We start from the raw sequence: 19,878 nt of genomic DNA on the forward strand, positions 1-19,878 counted from the left end.
TCATTTATATTGCTTACAGACATAACCAGAATCAAGCTCACATTCTAATATGCCAAATATAGCTGTATCTTTTAGATGTTAAAGGCAATGGTTAGACTTCATGATGCTTTAAATCGTTTTAGTTGGCAGTGGTTGGCCCTTTTGCCATTTCCCTTTCTTTCTACCCAGAAGTAGAATAGCCCAAAGAAAAGCAGGCATTTTATGATTACAAGGAAGAAATCTTAAAGATTAAGGTCTATAGCTAATGATGTTGGAATAAAAAGACATAAAGAAATAGGTGCTTTGATGTCACTCGAGTCAGACAAGCTGCTCTAGATGCTGATCCCCACACTTTTAATTTGCAAAATAAATACTACCCCTGCTTTTAGTCATTCTATTTTATGTGGGACAGAATATATTTTTTAACTAGTGCAAGATTCCTTATTACAAATAAATAAAATTACTGTAAATTACCACTTCCCCAACCCATCCCTTTCTAAGAAATACATGATTTTCTTCCTTACCCGGTAGAGATATGCCAGGCAGTCTCTGGGTCCCGTCCCCTAATCTTTCACTGCCTTTTCAATCTTTTTATCCTCACTGGTACACCTACCCTGCAAATTAAACTTTAAAAGCAAACAAAAAATAAATAGACAAATACATACAGACATACATGCAAACATATATAGAAAAAGTACTCCTCACATCTCTGTGCGATACAGCTTTCATTATTTCTCTTTTTCATCTTCATGGAAAAATTCATTGAAGGGGCAGCCTTCAGCCAGCCCTCACCTTATCATCTCCTTACTTATTCTCATCTTCTCTCGAGACGAAAGTCTCCAGTGTCGAAAATCGTTTTCTCTGAACTCCTCAGAGACCAGCGACGTACTGACTCTGTCTGTGTCTCCATCAGCCTTAAAGCATCTATATTCTTTACTATCTGTCTATAGTTCTTTTTAGAAATACTCACTCCTTTTTATTCCACTATGTTATACTACACTTGCTTTTCTTTTTTCTTCCATCTATTTCCTAAAAGTAATAATTTCCCAGGAAAAATCTTACGCTGCCATTTCTCCCAGATCCGCCCTGTTCCTACTTTTAGTCTGTGGACCTGAAGGACATTGCTCCCCCCTCAGGAATCAGGGGCAGCAAAGATACCCAGAGTCATCTCCACGCTGGAAGGCAGATCTACCCGATACCGAATCTCTTCTTCCTTCTGTCAAACCACACATTCAATAGCTCTTGATTCCAGACTCAATGTGTGAGGAGATTGTCTTCATTTTCCTCTTTCTTACATTCTTACCTAGACCGTGGCCACATTTTATAATTTCTAACTTTGTAATATTTTCTTATCAATTTTCTCTTTCCCACTGATTATCACTGAGATAAAAAAAAATACCTCTTAGTTGGAACAAATGAGATAAATATTTTTACAGAGGTTTATTGAAAGGAAAAGAAAAAGAAAATTAATGTTTGGTAAGGATGAAATGCCATCCTGATGGGTCAGCTGAATGTCTGTCAACAATGTCTATCCTGGTTATTTGGCATTTTCTTGTTAAAATTATTATGGCCCACATTTGTCATCCTCCAGTAATCCAAAGAATAAATTTACCTTCACCATTCTAACAAGATTGCAAAATAAATCAAAATTCTAGTTTAACCATGAGCTCCACTGCCAGGAGCTCTGAACACTCAAATGTAAATTGAGTGAAGCGGGGAAAATGGAGCGCTAAAATACGGAGGAAATAGTCAGTGGATAAAAGGAACACAGTTGCTTAGAGTCATCTAAAACCCACTTTATGACTTACACATCAACCAGAACTAAAAGGAATATACTAACATACAGGGAAAGAAAATGTAAGATCATAAGAGTGTCAAACAACCTTTGGACTACAGTAGTCAGGGCACAGGCTGAGTTTGCTACAGAGACTCCAAAGTACAAGACTGAACTTTTTTACATTAATATTTTTCCTATATAAAATTTCATCATTAATATTGTTTTCCATCTCTGTTCCTGTTTGCACTGGCTGGAAGATGAAGAGGACTAAGAAAAGGGGGCAGGTGTTTGAGTGGTTCAGTCTGATCCTAGGGCTGATGGGGAATCCCACTGTCACAGGGACACACACTGATGGGCTGTCACTGAAAAGGGGCTGACATTTTGAGCTCTGACTTCTGATTCCTTTGTCTGTCTCATTTGTTTCAAAACTTGTATTTATTATTTTCTTTAAATACCTATATGGTACATAGAATTTTATTTAAAAATACATTTTTTAATTAGACCATTTTAGGTTTCATATTGTATTTATGTCTGTGCTTATTGGATCCTAAAGTCTTAGCTTCTTTTTTCACTTGTACAAACTAAAAGAATACACAACAGCTTGTGAAAATCAACTATCTTCAGTCAAAATCACCATGTACTATAAAATGAAGGTTTAATAATATTATTCACTCTCCATTTTTAATGGAGAAATTTGAATATTATTGTAAGCTTTCTTTTCAATTAGTGGTTTGGTAATTCTTGCATAGAATATTCTAGACTACTCATTTTTCCCATTATACTACTTAATTCAGTTCCCAATTTTGTTCCCTTATTATTGAATCAATATATTTGAACTCTCTAATTTCTGCTGAAGCTCAAGGGCAAAATTTCAAATATGTTCAGTTAATAAGTGAATCCTGAGTATATCTTCAACTAATGTATAATATAGAAGACAATGAAAATTACTTTAGTCAAACAAAATTCTTTATAAAATATATTAGATATGTTAAATTAAGTGATCTACTGTTTGGATAATTATTTATATTCAAGTGATGCTATATATCTGATTAGGGTACTTGTATCTAGAATATATGACAATTATTACAACTCAATAATCAGAAACAACCCAATTTTAAAAAGTGAGAAAAGGATCTGAATACGTTTTTCTTCAAAGATGTATAAATGACCAATAAACACATGAAATAATGCTCAATGTTATTAGGTACCAGTGAAATGCAAATCAAAACCACAATGAAACAAAACTTTGTATTCACTAGAATGGTTATGATCGAAAAGGCAGACAATAACAAGTGTTGCTAAGAATGTAAAGAAATTGGAATCCTGATAAATTGCTAATGGGAATAAAAATGTTTCAGTCTCTTTGGAAAACATGCTGGCAGTTCCCATAAAAGACAAAACAGTTACCATATGACCAAACTCTTCACTTGTAGATATATACCCAAAAAAATGAAAGCATATGTCCACACAGAAATCTTTATCTGAATATTAAGAGCAGCTTTATTCACAATGCTGGAAACAACCCAACTCTCCATCAGCTGATAACAGAAAAATAAAATCTAATGTATCCAAACAACGGAATATTATTCAATTACAAAAAGAAATGAAGTACTGATGTACATTACAATATGGGTTAATCTTCAAAATATTATGACAAGTGAAAGAAGCCTGTCCAAAAACAAACAAAACAAAGCACATATTGTATGATTCCATTTGTATGCAATATGCAATGTTAAGAATAGGGAAATGTATAGAGACAGAGTAGATTAATGGCTGCCTAGGGCTGAGAGGGTTGGGGGAAATGTGGGTGACTGCTGAAAGTTTCTTCATAGGGCAGTGAAAGCAATCAGGCGTTGAATAGTGGTAATGAGTGTACAATTCTATCACTACACTAAAAACACTAAATTGCACACTTTAAACGAGTGAATTATATCTCAATAAATCTGCTCTAAAGAAAGTTCTTGCGGTGGACTACAACATTTACTGTTACACTTAGTAGTGAAGCAATTTTGCAGGTAAATCTTATTCATAGGAAATCCTTAATTATGTAGTAACAATGTCTTCAACAACATTACTTTTTTAATATGGCAAAATTCACTACTGTATGTTGGAAAAGACCCTATTTTAAAGGTCACTGAAATTATCATTTACCTTCTTTCATGTGCAATTTGTACACGAGGCAATATTGTGTTCCAATAAATAATATTTACTAGCAGTTGAAAATGTGATTTAACCAGTCTATGAGTGATGATGCATGTTGGTATCAGTGGGTCTCTCTTCATCACCTGTACAACATTGAAGCAGGACTACACATTAAGTGCTAAAGTTATATGATTCTCTAATGAAGATGGAATGGTGAATAATGAACCTATGTGATGGGTTCTACGAAAGTTCAGCTAATTGGTGTCAAAATGGTTTTCAGTATCTAATTTTATCAAAATGCTGAATACCTTCTTCAAAGAAAATTTAATTCACAATTCTGTTGCATTCTTTCCATTTCACAGATTAAGCACTTGTCAATGTTTAGAAACATTTCCATACAGAACTTTGAAAAAATGCTCTTAGGGAACTTTTACTGTCTCAATAGAGCAAAAACATGATTAGAGGTAAGAAAGTAAATATACTTTAAAATACCACAGGGCATTTACTATTATTCAATTAGCCACTTACTCCATATAATATTAAATCCCAAGAAACTATTTTAAATTTTATTTATTTGACTTGGCATATCACTTAAATAACCATCAATTAATTTACTAACTTTAATCATAACCAAAAATACCACAGTGGAATTCGTATAAAAAATCAATATTTTGTCTAAAATACCAAGTATTAATATGAAACAATATGAAATTCAGTGCAACATTTGTCTGTTTAAATAAGAGCAGTGATTATATACACTGATTATATTTCCCTAGATCATCCAAGTCAAAAACAACCTCTGTATTTTATGAAACTCTATCAAAATAGGAAAATAAGAACAAAATGTTCTGATGATGTAATGTTCCACATTTACCTTGAAATGCATATTTTAAAATTTCATATAAAAATTATTTATTTTATGTATTACCTAATTTTATTAACTATCTTGTTATTCTATAATAATTGTAAATATTAAATTTTAAAGTCAATTATGTAGATATCTATTTAAGATAAAAACTTACCTCAGGAATAGGGAAAAGAAAACTGGCTTTAAGGTCTTACGCTAACTGTCATGGTTCTGTTTTTTAAAGTTATATTTGCTATTTAACCTTGAAAATAGAAATAATGCCCTGACACTAGGCCTAACAAATGATGTAGACACTTAGAATTCACATTGAAACAGGTTACCTCAAGATTGGTTAGGAAAGGTAGTGAATTATCCATTTCCTGTATGTCTTAGACCACTTACCAGGTCTGTGTTAGTCTGTCTATCTGTCCATCTACTTGCCAAATGAAGATGACTGACACAAAAACAAGTATAGGTAAATATCTATTTGTATAGCTTGGCTTACTATATTTCTAAATCACTTAACTACATTTATGTATTTTTTTTGTAATTTAAAATGTATTATCTGAAAGAAAAAAATTATACTTACTGCCCTCTAGAGGTATGAACCAGTAGTGTAATAAGTGTAGATGTTGCTGGGCATATACAGTTTAAAGCTAACATGGCGTATTTAAACTCTTCTTCACAAACAACATGATCTGTTTGAAATAAAATAGGTAAATTAGAATAATTTACCTTGGGATGGTAGTACTATTAAATAATATGAAAAGTAAAACAATGAATAAGATTACAAAAATTTCAATATAAACCCACTTGTTTTATAGATGTTTTTACATGTGCAATTTACCAAAGGAAAAATGTTTCATAAGAGAGAACTAGACTATGAGTTAAGCAATTGAGAGGGAAAGGGGTTCTGCATTTAACATAAAGTTCTGTATTTAACAGAATTGGCAGCCTTTGGCAAAATGTTGAATTTTCCTATGCTTTACCTGTACAAGGAGATGAGATGTAGATAGGTTTGAGGTACAGTCTGGAAAGTAAATCGGAGACTGTATAAAGTCTCCTGTAGTTCTGATAATTCTAAAGTATGAAACACAATAGTATTGATTCAAAGCATTATTGACTTACCACATTCAGAGTCACATAACAAAAAGACTTAGAAAGTAATTATTTAAAAATCTGGTAAAGATAATATCTACATAGCAAACAAGTAATGGATTTTGAACAATCATTCAACTATAACATAGATCAATAAAAATTAATGCAAAATAAACTTAAATTAAAGCTGTACTTTAACTTCAAGACTTACAGTCAGAAACTCAAAAGATGATAGAGTCCAACCAGGAGAGATAATAAATGGCAATTGAAGTTCAGTGACATTAAAAAAATGAGTACTAAGGATACTGGTACATGAGAGGGTGAGGTCATATTAAATGGAGATGATTCTACTCAGCCTAAGCATATTGTTTTCATGCAGAAATGAGAGCTCAGATGCCAGATTTTCAGTTTCCCACAGAAGTCATATTTTAGAGAAGTGATGAAAGTATTATTTATTTGAAGGGAAAACCTTACTTTCCCACATAAATAGTTATAGTTGGTATTGGAAATAAAGGCAATATTTAAAGTTCTAAAACAACAATGTTCTTAAAAAATAGGACTTTTAGTTAAATCAAGAAATAGAAGGTAGAATGTGTGAGAAAGATCTACAAAATGAACACATGCACAATACAATTTATGAAGAAACAAGAAAAGATTACTTGGGAAATGGATCAGTAGATGTTCTGAAAACTAAACAATAACCTTATTTCTGTTTTTATTTTATTTGCTGATGATAATATGTATCATCAGCATATGCAATAGCCATTCTTTTTTCTTTTTCTTTCATTCCCTTACTTATTTTTTTCATTCACATTTTATGGAAGAAATTTTATGCTACAGTTACATCTCAGGATTTACTCTTTAAAAAATAAAAAAGCTACTAACAATGTCTCTCACTCTTTTTGTTGTTGTTGTTTTTGCTTGTCAGTTAAGTTTTACAGTGTCTATTGGCCCATTAAGCAAAGTATATATTACTGGAAACCATTTTACACATAAATATAAACTGTTTTGCAGTGTTTCAGTATACAAATTTTTTTTCAGATTTTAGACCCTACGTAATACATCAGGGAGTAACCTATGCTTTAAAACACTATTATTTCTTCAGTTAAATGTGTCAATATTTATTTAAGTGGAAAAAATAAGGTTCAGTGCAGAGATTCGCAACAAGTAACTTCAGGTTAGGTCAGTTTTTACCATCAATAGAAATATTAAAATGTTTTCTTTCTTCAGAATTTTCTGGGTTTTGGAATCACAGTGAAGGGATCATGGACCTTTATTCAGACTCTGATAATCTCTCTCCTAAACGAATGCCACAGCCTCCTAATGTCTCCCGACTCTTCGGCATTCCTCTCCTGAAACCATCCTCTCCAGCACAGTTACCACTGCCATATGTGGCTATTTAAATTTAAGTAAATTAAAACTAAATACAAATAAAGTTCAGTTCCTCCATCTTACTAGCTAGATTTCAATAACAATAAAGTGCTCAACAACACCTGTGGCTACTGGATACAGTATTAGTCAATGCAAATACAGAACATTTCCATTATCCCCAATAATAGGACAGTGCTGTTTGATCTGCCACATGGATTAATGACCATTTGTGAATCCTAAAGCTTATAAGATATATTTTAAATTCCTTAAAATGTCATTCATAGACTGTTGGAACTAACTAACATAATATACCACTCTTTTTATTCCCCTTCTCAGTCATATTGCTGTTAAAATTGCCCATCTATACTAACCAGATAGAAGGTAGAACATACAGATGTACATGCCAGTTGGTGGGTAGATCCTAAGTAGAAGTTTATGAAAATTTTGTTCTTCCTATGATTCTATTTTCTTAATACATATGATAATATGGTTTCTTAATGATATGATGATTAGGGAAGATAAGGGAAGAAATGCATGTAAGTAAACACCAAGACGGAGAATCAGATTTCACTAGCATTGACTTTTGATAAACTAAGTATATGAATGGAGAGAGGATCCGTGAACTGAAGATGAAGTGAAATTATTAATTAAAATGCTGTACTATAGAATGTATATAGGTTACAAAGGGAAGGCAGGACCTGCAAGTGTAAATAACAGTGAAAATTTGGTAGAATCAATGTACTGTAGATTCCAGTGTAATAAAAAAGACAGTTAGATATCTGTATCCAAGGATTGGAACTGGAAAGATAAAAGGTAATGGTCGTAGAGGAGGGCACTAAGAAAAGAGATTATAGAGGGGTCACATTTACTGGCAATGACATGATCTAAGGAGCATGCCTCTGGGAGTGAATGCTGAGATAAGATGGTGGGCAAGGATATTAAAAGAAATACAAGTCTAGGTCATTGAAAGAATCATTTTCATGGCTATCACTATCATTAACAATATATTATCAAGAAGTGTTGAAAAAAGTGATAGCAAGTTAGGAGACTGAACACATTTTTAGCTCAATTTTTTTTAATCAACAACTTATATTTCTTTTGGGGGACAATTTAGGTCACAAACTACCAATTTTTATCAAATAAGTTCCTAATTAAAAAAGAAAATTGTATAAAAATTAAATTCTATAGAAATGCATAATGGAGAACTATGCCTATAACAGAAACTACTACTTTCCCCTATTCTCCATTTCCCCTTCTGTATACAGAAACCTCATGTCCACAGAGGCATGCCTAGGCGAGGTATTTGGAAAGCACAGGAATACTAATGTGTGTTGACAGCACCTTACTGATTTTAGCCTGGTATATGTAGAGAGATGATCTGAGGTAAAAACTGATCACTTTGCAAGCAGAGGGAAGGAAACAGAGAGCGCTCTGAAGTAGGGAACTATTTGCTTGAAGTCAGAAATTTAAATCAGGGGCAGAGCCAACATGGCGGCGTGAGTAGGACAGTGGGAATCTCCTACCAAAAACATATATATTTTTGAAAATACAACAAATACAACTAATCCTAAAAGAGAGACCAGAAGACACAGAACAACAGCCAGACTACATCCACACGTGCAAGAGCCCAGCGCCTGGTGAAAGGGGTAAGATACAACCCCCGGCACGGCGCGACCGAGCACACCTCTCCCAAGATCATGGCAGGAGGGAGAGGGAGCCCAGGACTGCTAAACACCCAGCCCCCGTCACCCGCACCAGAGCGCAGACACGGTCCATGCATTGAGGGCTGGAAACTAGGGAAACAGGGCAGCAAGACCTCTGAGCGGGTGCCGAAGCTGAGGCCCCTGTGACAAAGAAAAGCGAGTGCTTTTTGAAAGTCTTAAAGGGACAGGGATGTAACAGCTGGACAGAGACAACACAGGTCACAGCCCAGTGGCTGGAAATTACAGGGAAAACCAGGCGAACTAACCCCCTGAGCAACAGCTCTGAGACAACTCACAGAGATAAACAGCCAAACAGCCCCCCTGTCCATTACCCCTCCGGGTGCTGTGAAAAAAGAGAAGCAGCCTAAGGCAGACCACGCCCACAGAAGGGGAAATTCCTACATTCCAGCCGGGCAAGACACAAAGACAAAGTCTACACGCAATTACCCAACATAAGCCACTAGGGGTCGCAGTTGTCCCAGTAAAGAAAGGCCAGTAGCAAGTGAAAAGGTTGGCCCTCCCAGTTGACAGTCAACAGCACCTGTCAACATGAAAAGGCAAAAAAATATGATCCAGACAAGACTAACCCAGACAGCTTCGGCATCTGCTACATCTTCCCCTGAGAAGGAACCTGGGGAGATAGATTTCACCAGCCTTCCTGAAAAAGAATTCAAAACAAAAGTCATAACCATGCTGATGGACTAGCAGAGAAATATGCAAGAACTAAGGAAGGAGAATTCAGAAATAAAACAATCTCTGGAAGGACTTCAAAACAGAATGGACGAGATGCAAGAGACCATTAATGGACTAGAAAACAGAGAACAGGAACGCAGAGAAGCTGATGCAGAGAGAGATAAAAGGATCTCCAGGAATGAAAGAATTCTAAGAGAGCTGAGTGACCAATTGAAATGGAACAATATCCACATTATAGGGGCAACCAGAAGAAGAAGAGAGAGAAAAAGGGATAGAAAATGTCTTTGAAGAAATAATTGCTGAAAACTTCCCCAAACAAGGGGAAGAAATGGCCTCTCAGACCACAGAGGTACACAGAACTCCCATGACAAGGGATCCAAAGAGGGCAACACCAAGACACATAATAATTAAAATGGCAAAGATCAAAGACAAGGACAAAGTATTAAAGGCAGTCAGAGAGAAAAAAAAGGTTACCTACAAAGGAAAACCCATCAGGCTATCATAAGACTTCTCAACAGAAACCCTACAGGCCAGAAGAGAATGGCATGATATAATTAATGCAATGAAACAGAAGGGCCTCGAAACAAGACTACTGTATCCAGCACGAATATCATTTAAATATGAAGGAGGGATTACACAATTACCAGAAAAGCAAAAGTTGAGGGAATTTGCCTCCCACAAACCACCTCTACAGGCCATCCTACAGGGACTTCTCTAGATGGGAGCACTCCTAAAAAGAGCCCCCAACATATGAAGAAGGGAGGAGGAGGAATAAGAAGAGAGAGAAATAAAGAATCATCAGACCGCATTTATAATAGCTCAACAAGCGAGTTAAGTTAGACAGTAAGATAGTAAACAAGCTAACCCTGAACCTTTGGTAACCACAAACTTAAAGCCTGCAATGGCAATAAATTCATACCTTTCAATAATCACCCTAAATGTAAATGGACTGAATGCACCAATCAAAAGACACAGAGAAACAAAATGGATAAAAAAGCACAATCCATCTATATGCTACTTACAAGAGACTCACCTCAAACCCAAAGACATGCACAGACTTAAAGTCAAGGGATGGAAAAAGATATTTCAAGCAAACAACAGAGAGAAGAAAGCAGGTGTTGTGATTCTGGTATCAGACAAAACAGACTTCAAAATAAAGAAAGTAACAAAAGACAAAGAAGGACATTACATAATGATAAAGGGCTCAGTCTATAAAGAGGATATAACCATTATAAATATATATGCACCCAATACAGGAGCACCAACATACCTGAAACAAATATTAACAGACCTAAAGGAGGAAATAGAATGCAATGCATTCATTCTAGGAGACGTCAACACACCACTCACTCCAAAGGACAGATCCACCAGACAGAAAATAACTAAGGACATAGAGGCACTGAACAACACACTAGAACAGATGGACCTAATAGACATCTACAGAACTCTACATCCAAAAACAACAGGATACACATTCTTCTCAAGTGCACATGGAACATTCTCCAGAATAGACCACATACTAGGACACAAAAAGAGCCTCAGTAAATTCCAAAAGATTGAAATCCTGCCAACCAACTTTTCAGACCACAAAGGCATTAAACTAGAAATAAACTGTTCAAAGAAAGCAAAAAGGCTCACAAACACATGGAGGCTAAACAACACACTCCTAAATAATCAATGGATCAATGACCAAATCAAAATGGAGATCCAGCAATATATGGAAACAAATGACAATAACAACACTAAGCCCCAACTTTTGTGGGATGCAGCAGAAGCAGTCTTAAGAGGAAAGTATATAGCAATCCAAGCATATTTAAAAAAGGAAGAACAAGCCCAAATGAATGGTCTAATGTCACAATTATTGAAACTGGAAAAAGAAGAACAAATGAGGCCTAAGGTCAGCAGAAGGAGGGACATAATAAAGATCAGAGAAGAAATAAATAAAATTGAGAAGAATCAAACAATAGCAAAAATCAATGAAACCAAGAGCTGGTTCTTCGAGAAAATAAACAAAATAGATAAGCCTCTAGCCAGACTTATTAAGAGGAAAAGAGAGTCAACACAAATCAACAGTATCAGAAACGAGAAAGGAAAGATCACGACGGACCCCACAGAAATACAAAGAATTATTAGAGACTACTATGAAAACCTATATGCTAACAAGCTGGGAAACCTAGGAGAAATGGACAAATTCCTAGAAAAATACAACCTTCCAAGACTGACCCAAAAAGAAATAGAAAATCTAAACAGACGAATTACCAGCAACGAAATTGAAGCGGTAATTAAGAAACTAAAAAAGAACAAAACCGCCGGGCCAGATGGATTTACCTCGGAATTTTATCAGACATACAGGGAATACATAATACCCATTCTCTTTAAAGTTTTCCAAAAAATAGAAGAGGACGGGATACTCCCAAACTCATTCTATGAAGCTAACATTACCCTAACACCAAAACCAGGCAAAGACACCACCAAAAAGGAAAACTACAGACCAATATTCCTGATGAACGTAGATGCAAAAATACTCAACAAAATTTTAGCAAACTGAATTCAAAAATACATCAAAAGGATCATACACCATGACCAAGTGGGATTCATCCCAGGGATGCAAGGATGGCACAACATTCAAAAGTCCATTATCATCATCCACCACATCAACAAAAAGAAACACAAAAAACACATGATCGTCTCCATAGATGCTGAAAAAGCATTTGATAAAGTTCAACATCCATTCATGATAAAAACTCTCAGCAAAATGGGAATAGAGGGCAAGTACCTCAACATAATAAAGGCCATCTATGATAAACCCACAGCCAACCTTATATTGAACAGCGAGAAGCTGAAAGCTTTTCCTCTGAGATCGGGAAATAGACAGGGATGCCCACTCTCCCCACTGTTATTTAACATAGTACTGGAGGTCCTAGCCACGGCAATCAGACAAAAGAAAAAAATACAAGGAATCCAGATTGGTAAAGAAGAAGTTAAACTGTCACTATTTGCAGATGACATGATACTGTACATAAAAAACCCTAAAGACTCCACCCCAAAACTACTAGAACTGATATCGTAATACAGCAAAGTTGCAGGATACAAATTCAACACACAGAAATCTGTGGCTTTCCTATATACTAACAATGAACCAACAGAAAGAGAAATCAGGAAAACAACTCCATTCACAATTGCACAAAAAAGAAAATACCTACGAATAAACCTAACCAAAGAAGTGAAAGACTTATACTCTGAAAACTACAAGTCACTCTTAAGAGAAATTAAAGGGGACACTAACAGATAGAAACCCATCCCATGCTCATGGCTAGGAAGAATTAATATCGTCAAAATGGCCATCCTGCCCAAAGCAACATACAGATTTGATGCAATCCCTATGAAACTACCAACAACATTCTTCAATGAACTGGAACAAATAATTCAAAAATTCATATGGAACCACCAAAGACCCCGAAAAGCCAAAGCAATCCTGAGAAAGAAGAATAAAGTAGGGGGAATCTCACTCCCCAACTTCAAGCTCTATTATAAAGCCATAGTAATCAAGACAATTTGGTACTGGCACAAGAACAGAGCCACAGAACAATGGAACAGACTAGAGAATCCAGATATTAACCCAGACATATATGGTCAATTAATATTTGATAAAGGAGCCATGGGCATACAATGGTGAAATGACGGTCTCTTCAACAGATGGTGCTAGCAAAACTGGACAGCTACATGTAGGAGAATGAAACTGGACCATTGTCTAACCCCATATACAAAAGTAAACTCAAAATGGATCAAAGACCTGAATGTAAGTCATGAAACCATTAAACTCCTGGAAAAAAACATAGGCAAAATCCTCTTAGACATAAACATGAGTGACCTCTTCTTGAACATATCTCCCCGGGCAAGGAAAACAGCAGCAAAAATGAACAAGTGGGACTATATTAAGCTGAAAAGCTTCTGTACAGCAAAAGACACCATCAATAGAACAAAACGGAACCCTACAGTATGGGAGAATATATTTGAAAATGACACATCCGATAAAGGCATGACGTCCAGAATATATAAAGAGCTCACATGCCTCAAGAAACAAAAAACAAATAACCCAATCAAAAAATGGGCAGAGGAACTGAACAGTTCTCCAAAAAGAAATACAGATGGCCAACAGACACATGAAAAGATGCTCCACATCACTAATTATCAGAGAAATGCAAATTAAAACTACATTGAGGTATCACCTCACACCAGTAAGGATGGCTGCCATCCAAAAGACAAACAACAACAAATGTTGGCGAGGCTGTGGAGAAAGGGGAACCCTCCTACACTGCTGTTGGGAATGTAAATTAGTTCAACCATTGTGGAAAGCAGTATGGAAGTACATCAAAATGCTCAAGACAGACCTACCATTTGACCCAGGAATTGCCATCCTAGGAATTCACCCTAAGAATGCAGCAATCAAGTTTGAGAAAGACCAATGCACCCCTATGTTTATTGCAGCACTATTTACAATAGCCAAGAATTGGAAGCAACCTAAATGTCCATCTATGGATGAATGGATAAAGAGGATGTGGTACATATACACAATAGAATACTACTCAGCCATAAAAAAAGGGCAAATCCTACAATTTGCAGCAACATGGATGGAGCTGGAGTGTATTATGCTCAGTGAAACAAGCCAAGCAGAAAAAGAGAAATACCAAATGATTTCACTCATCTGTGGAGTATAAGAATAAAGGAAAAACTGAAGGAACAAAACAGCAGCAGAATCACAGAACTCAAGAATGGACTAACAGGTACCAAAGGGAAAGGGACTGGGGAGGATGGGTGGGTAGGGAGGGATAAGGGGGGGGAGAAAAAGGGGGGTATTAAGATTAGCATCCATAGGGGGGTGGGAGGAAGGGGAGGGCTGTACAACACAGAGAAGACAAGTAGTGATTCTACAACATTTTGCTATGCTGATGGACAGTGACTGTAAAGGAGTATATAGGGGGGACCTGGTATAGGGGAGAGCCTAGTAAACAAAGTATTTGTCATGTAAGTGTAGATTAATGATTAAAAAAAAAAAAAGGCAGTTCCTGTGTGGCGACCTCTAATGAGTTCTACACAATGATATAAAGGGCATATAAAAGTGTAGGCAAAGGGTCTGTTTGTTTTTATACAGAGGATCAAAGCCTAATTTGGCTACCCCGAAAATCAAGTAAGATACAATATGAAAAAAACTTCCAACATCAGCACTCTCTGGAAGACTCATGCCAGAAGTTGATCAGCAATAAAAACCCCAACAAAGATCCACTCACTGCCACAGGTGTAGATGCACTCATCCCACCAGTTCCTGGACTTGCCATGGGAATGAAGAAGGAGATATCTAAGCTGGCCTGTGCATACAGTAAAACAACAAATTTGACTGGATCTATACTGTTGGAACTCAACCAAGAATTAGGAGAAGTGCAAATTGTAGTGCTCCAAAATCTTACAACCACAGATTATTTACTGTTAAAAGAACATATGGGATGTGAACATTCCCCAGGAATGGGTTGTTTTAATTTATCTGAATTCTCTCAGGCTGTTCAAGTTCAGTTGGACAATATCCACCATATCATAGATAAGTTTTCACAAATGCCTAAGGTGCCTAACTGGTTTTCTTGGTTTCACTGTAGATGGCTGGTAATTACAGGTATGCTTTGGTTACATAACTGTACTCCTATTATGTTAATGTGTGCGCACAATTTAATTAGTAGTTTAAAACCTATCCATGCTGAAGTTACTCTACAAGAAGATATGTCAAAGAAATAATCAATCTTCCCAGGTTTTCTTCCGCCTGCTACTTCTATAGCTTTTCTTCTTCCTACCTAATTACAACCCTTAAATAGAATTCGTGCCACATGTCGAATTTACTGAGTATCATAATTCTTCCAAGTGGTAAAGACACCTCAAGACAAATGCTGGGCATAGAAGCCACAGGGCATAAATATGCAAAGAAGTAAAAAGCTAACTTTTTCAAACAATAAGGCTTCTCTCTCACTTACCAACTTCACATTTCCCTGTATGGCCCCGGAAGATGACTGGTTAGCCAGAGACGGGTAAGATTCCTCAAGGGAGGAACAACCTAAGACAGGCACAGTCGCAGGGGGCCATCAGGTGAGAAAATGGGGATCAGCAGAGGTGAGGCTTAGAACCTCCCCCCTCCTGTTCTGAGAGAAATCTTCTGCATACGTGGATGTTTTATTGCCCTTGTCTAGCTTGGATTAACACATAGTCTACAGGCACACACTTAATCATCTACATTTCTCTCTTACAACACTAAACTATTTTTTTTACCTTTATCTCGTATCTACCTACCACTTCAGCACTTTATTAAAAATAATAATAATAAAGAGAGAAATGTGGTATCCACATATAAATCAAGTATAAAAATCAAATGAATATTCATATTTGAACTGACTGTTTATAGTTCATAATGCATGAGCAAAACCGAAAGCTTCTGTGATGACTGCCCTTGTACTGTTCACCATGTAACTTATTCACTATGTAAGAATTTGTACTCCATGTAAGAATTTGTTCATTATGCATCAGAAGATTGGAGACTGACGAAAATTAGGCTTCAGGTGGATTAATAATTGTGCATTGAGTATTGACCCCCCTATATAGAATTTTATTGTTGTTAACAACCATTTGATCAATAAAAATGAGAGATGCCCTCACACACACACACACACACACACACAAATATATGTATATATGTATGTATATATATATATAAACATACTTCCAATTGTAAAATAAATAAGTAATTGGGATGTAATGTATAGCATAAGGAATATAGTCGAAATATTGTAACAACTTGGTATGGTGATAGCTGGTACCTAGAATTATCATGTATATAAATGTTGAATCACTGTGTTGTACACCTGAAACTAATGTAATACTATGTGTCAACTACCCTTCAATAAAAAATAATTATCCAGGAAAAAAAAAAAATGAACTATAGCAGCATAAAATGAACTATACCTCCCAAAAGCACTTTGAGGAAAGAGAACATGGATTCAAGGCCTGGCTCTGCTGCTTAATATGGCACCATCAGCATTTTACTTAATATCTTTGTGTTTCAGTTTCCTTATCTGTAAAATGGTAATAGTAATAGAATCTACCTGTGGTAGCCAGCTCGCAAAAGGACTCTAATGTTTCTCATACCCTAATACTCATATTCTGTGTAGTTCCCTCCTATGCAGGATAGGGCCCGTCTGTCTGCCCAATAGGATACTGTGGAAATGAATGGCATGACAGCCAAGGCTGTGTCATAAAAGACAACATAGCTTCTGCCTTGCTCGCTCTGAAACCAGATGGTCTGGGGACAGCCAGTTAAGGGACAGCACTCAAGCAGTCCTACGGACAAGTCCGAGAGGTAAGAAACTGAGGCCTCCTGCCAACAGCCAGCACTAACTTTCCGACCCTGTGACTGAAGAGTGAAGCACCTTGGAGCAGACCTTCCAGCCCAAGTCAAGCCTTTGGATAACCGCAGCCCCAGCTGACATCTTCCCTGCAACACCATAATACCCTGATTATTACTGCTCTCAAATTTCTGATCCACAGAAATTATGAGATAACAAATGTTTATTGTTTATACCACACAGTTTTGGGGGAGTCACACAGCAGTAGATAAGCAGTATATTACTTTACAAAGATGTGATGAAAACTAATTGTTAATCTACAAATGTGTTCTAGAAAAATAGTCCTTGTACCACATAGTAAGCACTATATAAATATCAACTGCCACTACAACAGTAATAATAATAGTGTTCTTAAATTATTTTTAATTCAACCAAGGGGCAAAAGTTAAAAGGAATATTGCCCATCTATGCAAAAGTAAGTTATACATTTATAGGGAGTAAATTGGCATTGTATACTAAAAACCATAAAAACACATATGCCATTTAAATTACAAATTAAACTAGACAATCACCTTAAGGCTATTATCACAGAAGTTCACAAAAACCTCCATTATGAAATCGAGCTTTTATTTATTTTGTTTAGCTTTGGACAAAGCCGAATCTCAGTAAACTGAAAAACAAAGAATGTTGAATAAACATTTCAAGGAGAAAATGTTTTCACCAAAATTACTAATCCACAATTTCAATGCACTATAATTTTTTTTTTCTTATTTTCAAACACATAAACTTCCAGAATTTGTTGGAAATAACTTAGCTAATTACACTCACCTTGGTGTTTTTAAAAAATAGCTACCACTTTTTAAATTGCCTATTTTTTCATTCCTTACTGGAAGCTGAGTTAGCATTTTCAAGAAGGAAGTAGCTACTAGCTGATGCATTTGTTTTTGCCATTATGATTTATAATACAGGACAGCTTGGTGGTTTAAATGAGAACTTAGCACCAATAAAAGTTATTGTTATATTAAAGTATTAAATGATTTGGTTGTGGGTTTAAAATAAAACAAATGCTAGTTGCACAGACTCATAAATTCATATAGATTATGTTTTACTGACATAATGATATTGCAGTTTGCACAAATTATTATACTCTGCATAAACATAACGTCTAGTCATAATTAAGTGAATAATATGTTCCCTGTTTAGATACAGCCATTCATACATTTTTATGGCATTAATTATACTTATAATTTGGACCTTGTGGAAAAAAAAGTGAAAATGTAAAATCTATAATAAGTAAATTAAAAGCAACCATCAGCAACAAACTCACCTTCTTGCTAGTATTAAGTTTCTATATAAAAATGAAATATTATTTAATGTGTATGAAGAGCATTACAAAATTGTACCCGACTTCAAAGAATTCATAGCTCCTCTATTTCATTGGTGCTGCTCTGTTATAGTATAATTTCTAATAACGACTTAGGGTTGGATAATACGTTACACGTACCCCATCTGATCTATCTCATGTATCTATTCTCATATGGCTAGATATTTTGCTTCTTTCTATAGTTAGTCTTATAATAAATAAAATTATAGTGAATGTCCTTCTATTTAAATGTGTACATCTCATGCTATTTCCTTGTGAAAGCTTCATATCATTGTCTAAATAAATATTGTTTGATGTCTCCATCCTTCTTGGATTTCTGCATATGTATTCTTTTACTACTTTGTAAAATATATGCATTCATACCCACCTTCCCTATCAAGGAATTCCCAATATTACCTCCTGAGTGTCATTCTAAGAACATACATTTTAACATGACATTTTTCTGGAAAAAATGAATGATGTAGAAAAAAATTACAGGAATCTGTATTTAGATTTTTCATACCCTTTTTCTGTATCACTCCCTCTCCTGTAGAATTAGTTCTTACTACATCACAATGGAACATTACTTCTATATTTGAAAGCTATTTGTGTGATGATAGAAAATATATATATTGGTTTCTATCTCCAGTCTCTGCACAGAAGTCTTGAAATCCTTGCAATTTCCCGGGTAATAAGAGCATCAGGAGTATTTTATTGCTCTAATTTGTCCTTGATTCCACCCCTGACACAGGGCCTCTATAGCCCTTATAAATTCTTAAGTAATCAGAGAACTAAGACCATCCTTTATTCTACCAAACTGACTTTGGGTGGGCTCCAGGATGACACCAGAAACAGCAAGCTATGACTGGTAGCTTCACATTTTCAGCTCCACCCATGTTCTCCAGAAAGGGGAGAAGGGCTAGAAATTTAGTGATTGGTCATGTGTATGTGAGGAAGCCATCATCAAATCCCAGTAGTATGGCGTTTAGAGAGCTCCCAGGTTGGCAAACACATCCACATGTTCAGAGGGCGATGCACCCCGGCTCTGTGCACAGATACTCCTGAACTTGGTCCCCTCCCAGACCTCACCCTATATCTCTCTTCACCTGGCTGCTTATGTGTACCCTTTATGACATCCTTTAATAAACTGGTAAAAATAAGTAAGAATTTCCTTGAGTTCTGCCAGCTGCTCTAGCAAATAGGAACCCAAGAAGGGGGCTGTTGGAACCCCTAGCTGATAGCAGTTGATCAGAAGCACAGGCAACAACCTGAGGGAGGGCAGAGGGGTGGAGGCGATCTTATGGGACTAAGTTTTTAACCCACAGGGTTGGATACTCCATCTGGGTAGTGTCAGAATTGAATTGAATTGCAGGAACCCCTGTTTGTATCTCAGAGAATTGCTTGGTGGGGGGAAACCTCTACACATTGCTGTCCACGTGTGAGTGTTCTTGTTACTGGTAAAAGAGACACACAGGAGAGAGGCACAGTGGGGAAAACTGGGTTTTCTCCTACACAAGTAGAAAAAC

General features: G+C 36.0%; 1 protein-coding gene across 5 annotated transcripts in view; it reads right to left on the reverse strand.

The window, feature by feature from the left end:
- KCNT2 (potassium sodium-activated channel subfamily T member 2) overlaps positions 1-19,878 on the reverse strand; it is a 431,161-nt gene that overhangs the window by 169,295 nt on the left and 241,988 nt on the right. For all 5 annotated transcript variants that reach the window (XM_036919693.2, XM_036919691.2, XM_036919695.2 and 2 more), the window contains one exon: positions 5,335-5,443. In XM_036919693.2, coding sequence (XP_036775588.2) covers positions 5,335-5,443 — 109 coding nt within the window. The remainder of the gene's footprint in view (positions 1-5,334; positions 5,444-19,878) is intronic.

This window comes from Manis pentadactyla, chromosome 19 (genome assembly GCF_030020395.1).
Source record: "Manis pentadactyla isolate mManPen7 chromosome 19, mManPen7.hap1, whole genome shotgun sequence".
NCBI lineage: Eukaryota > Metazoa > Chordata > Mammalia > Pholidota > Manidae > Manis > Manis pentadactyla.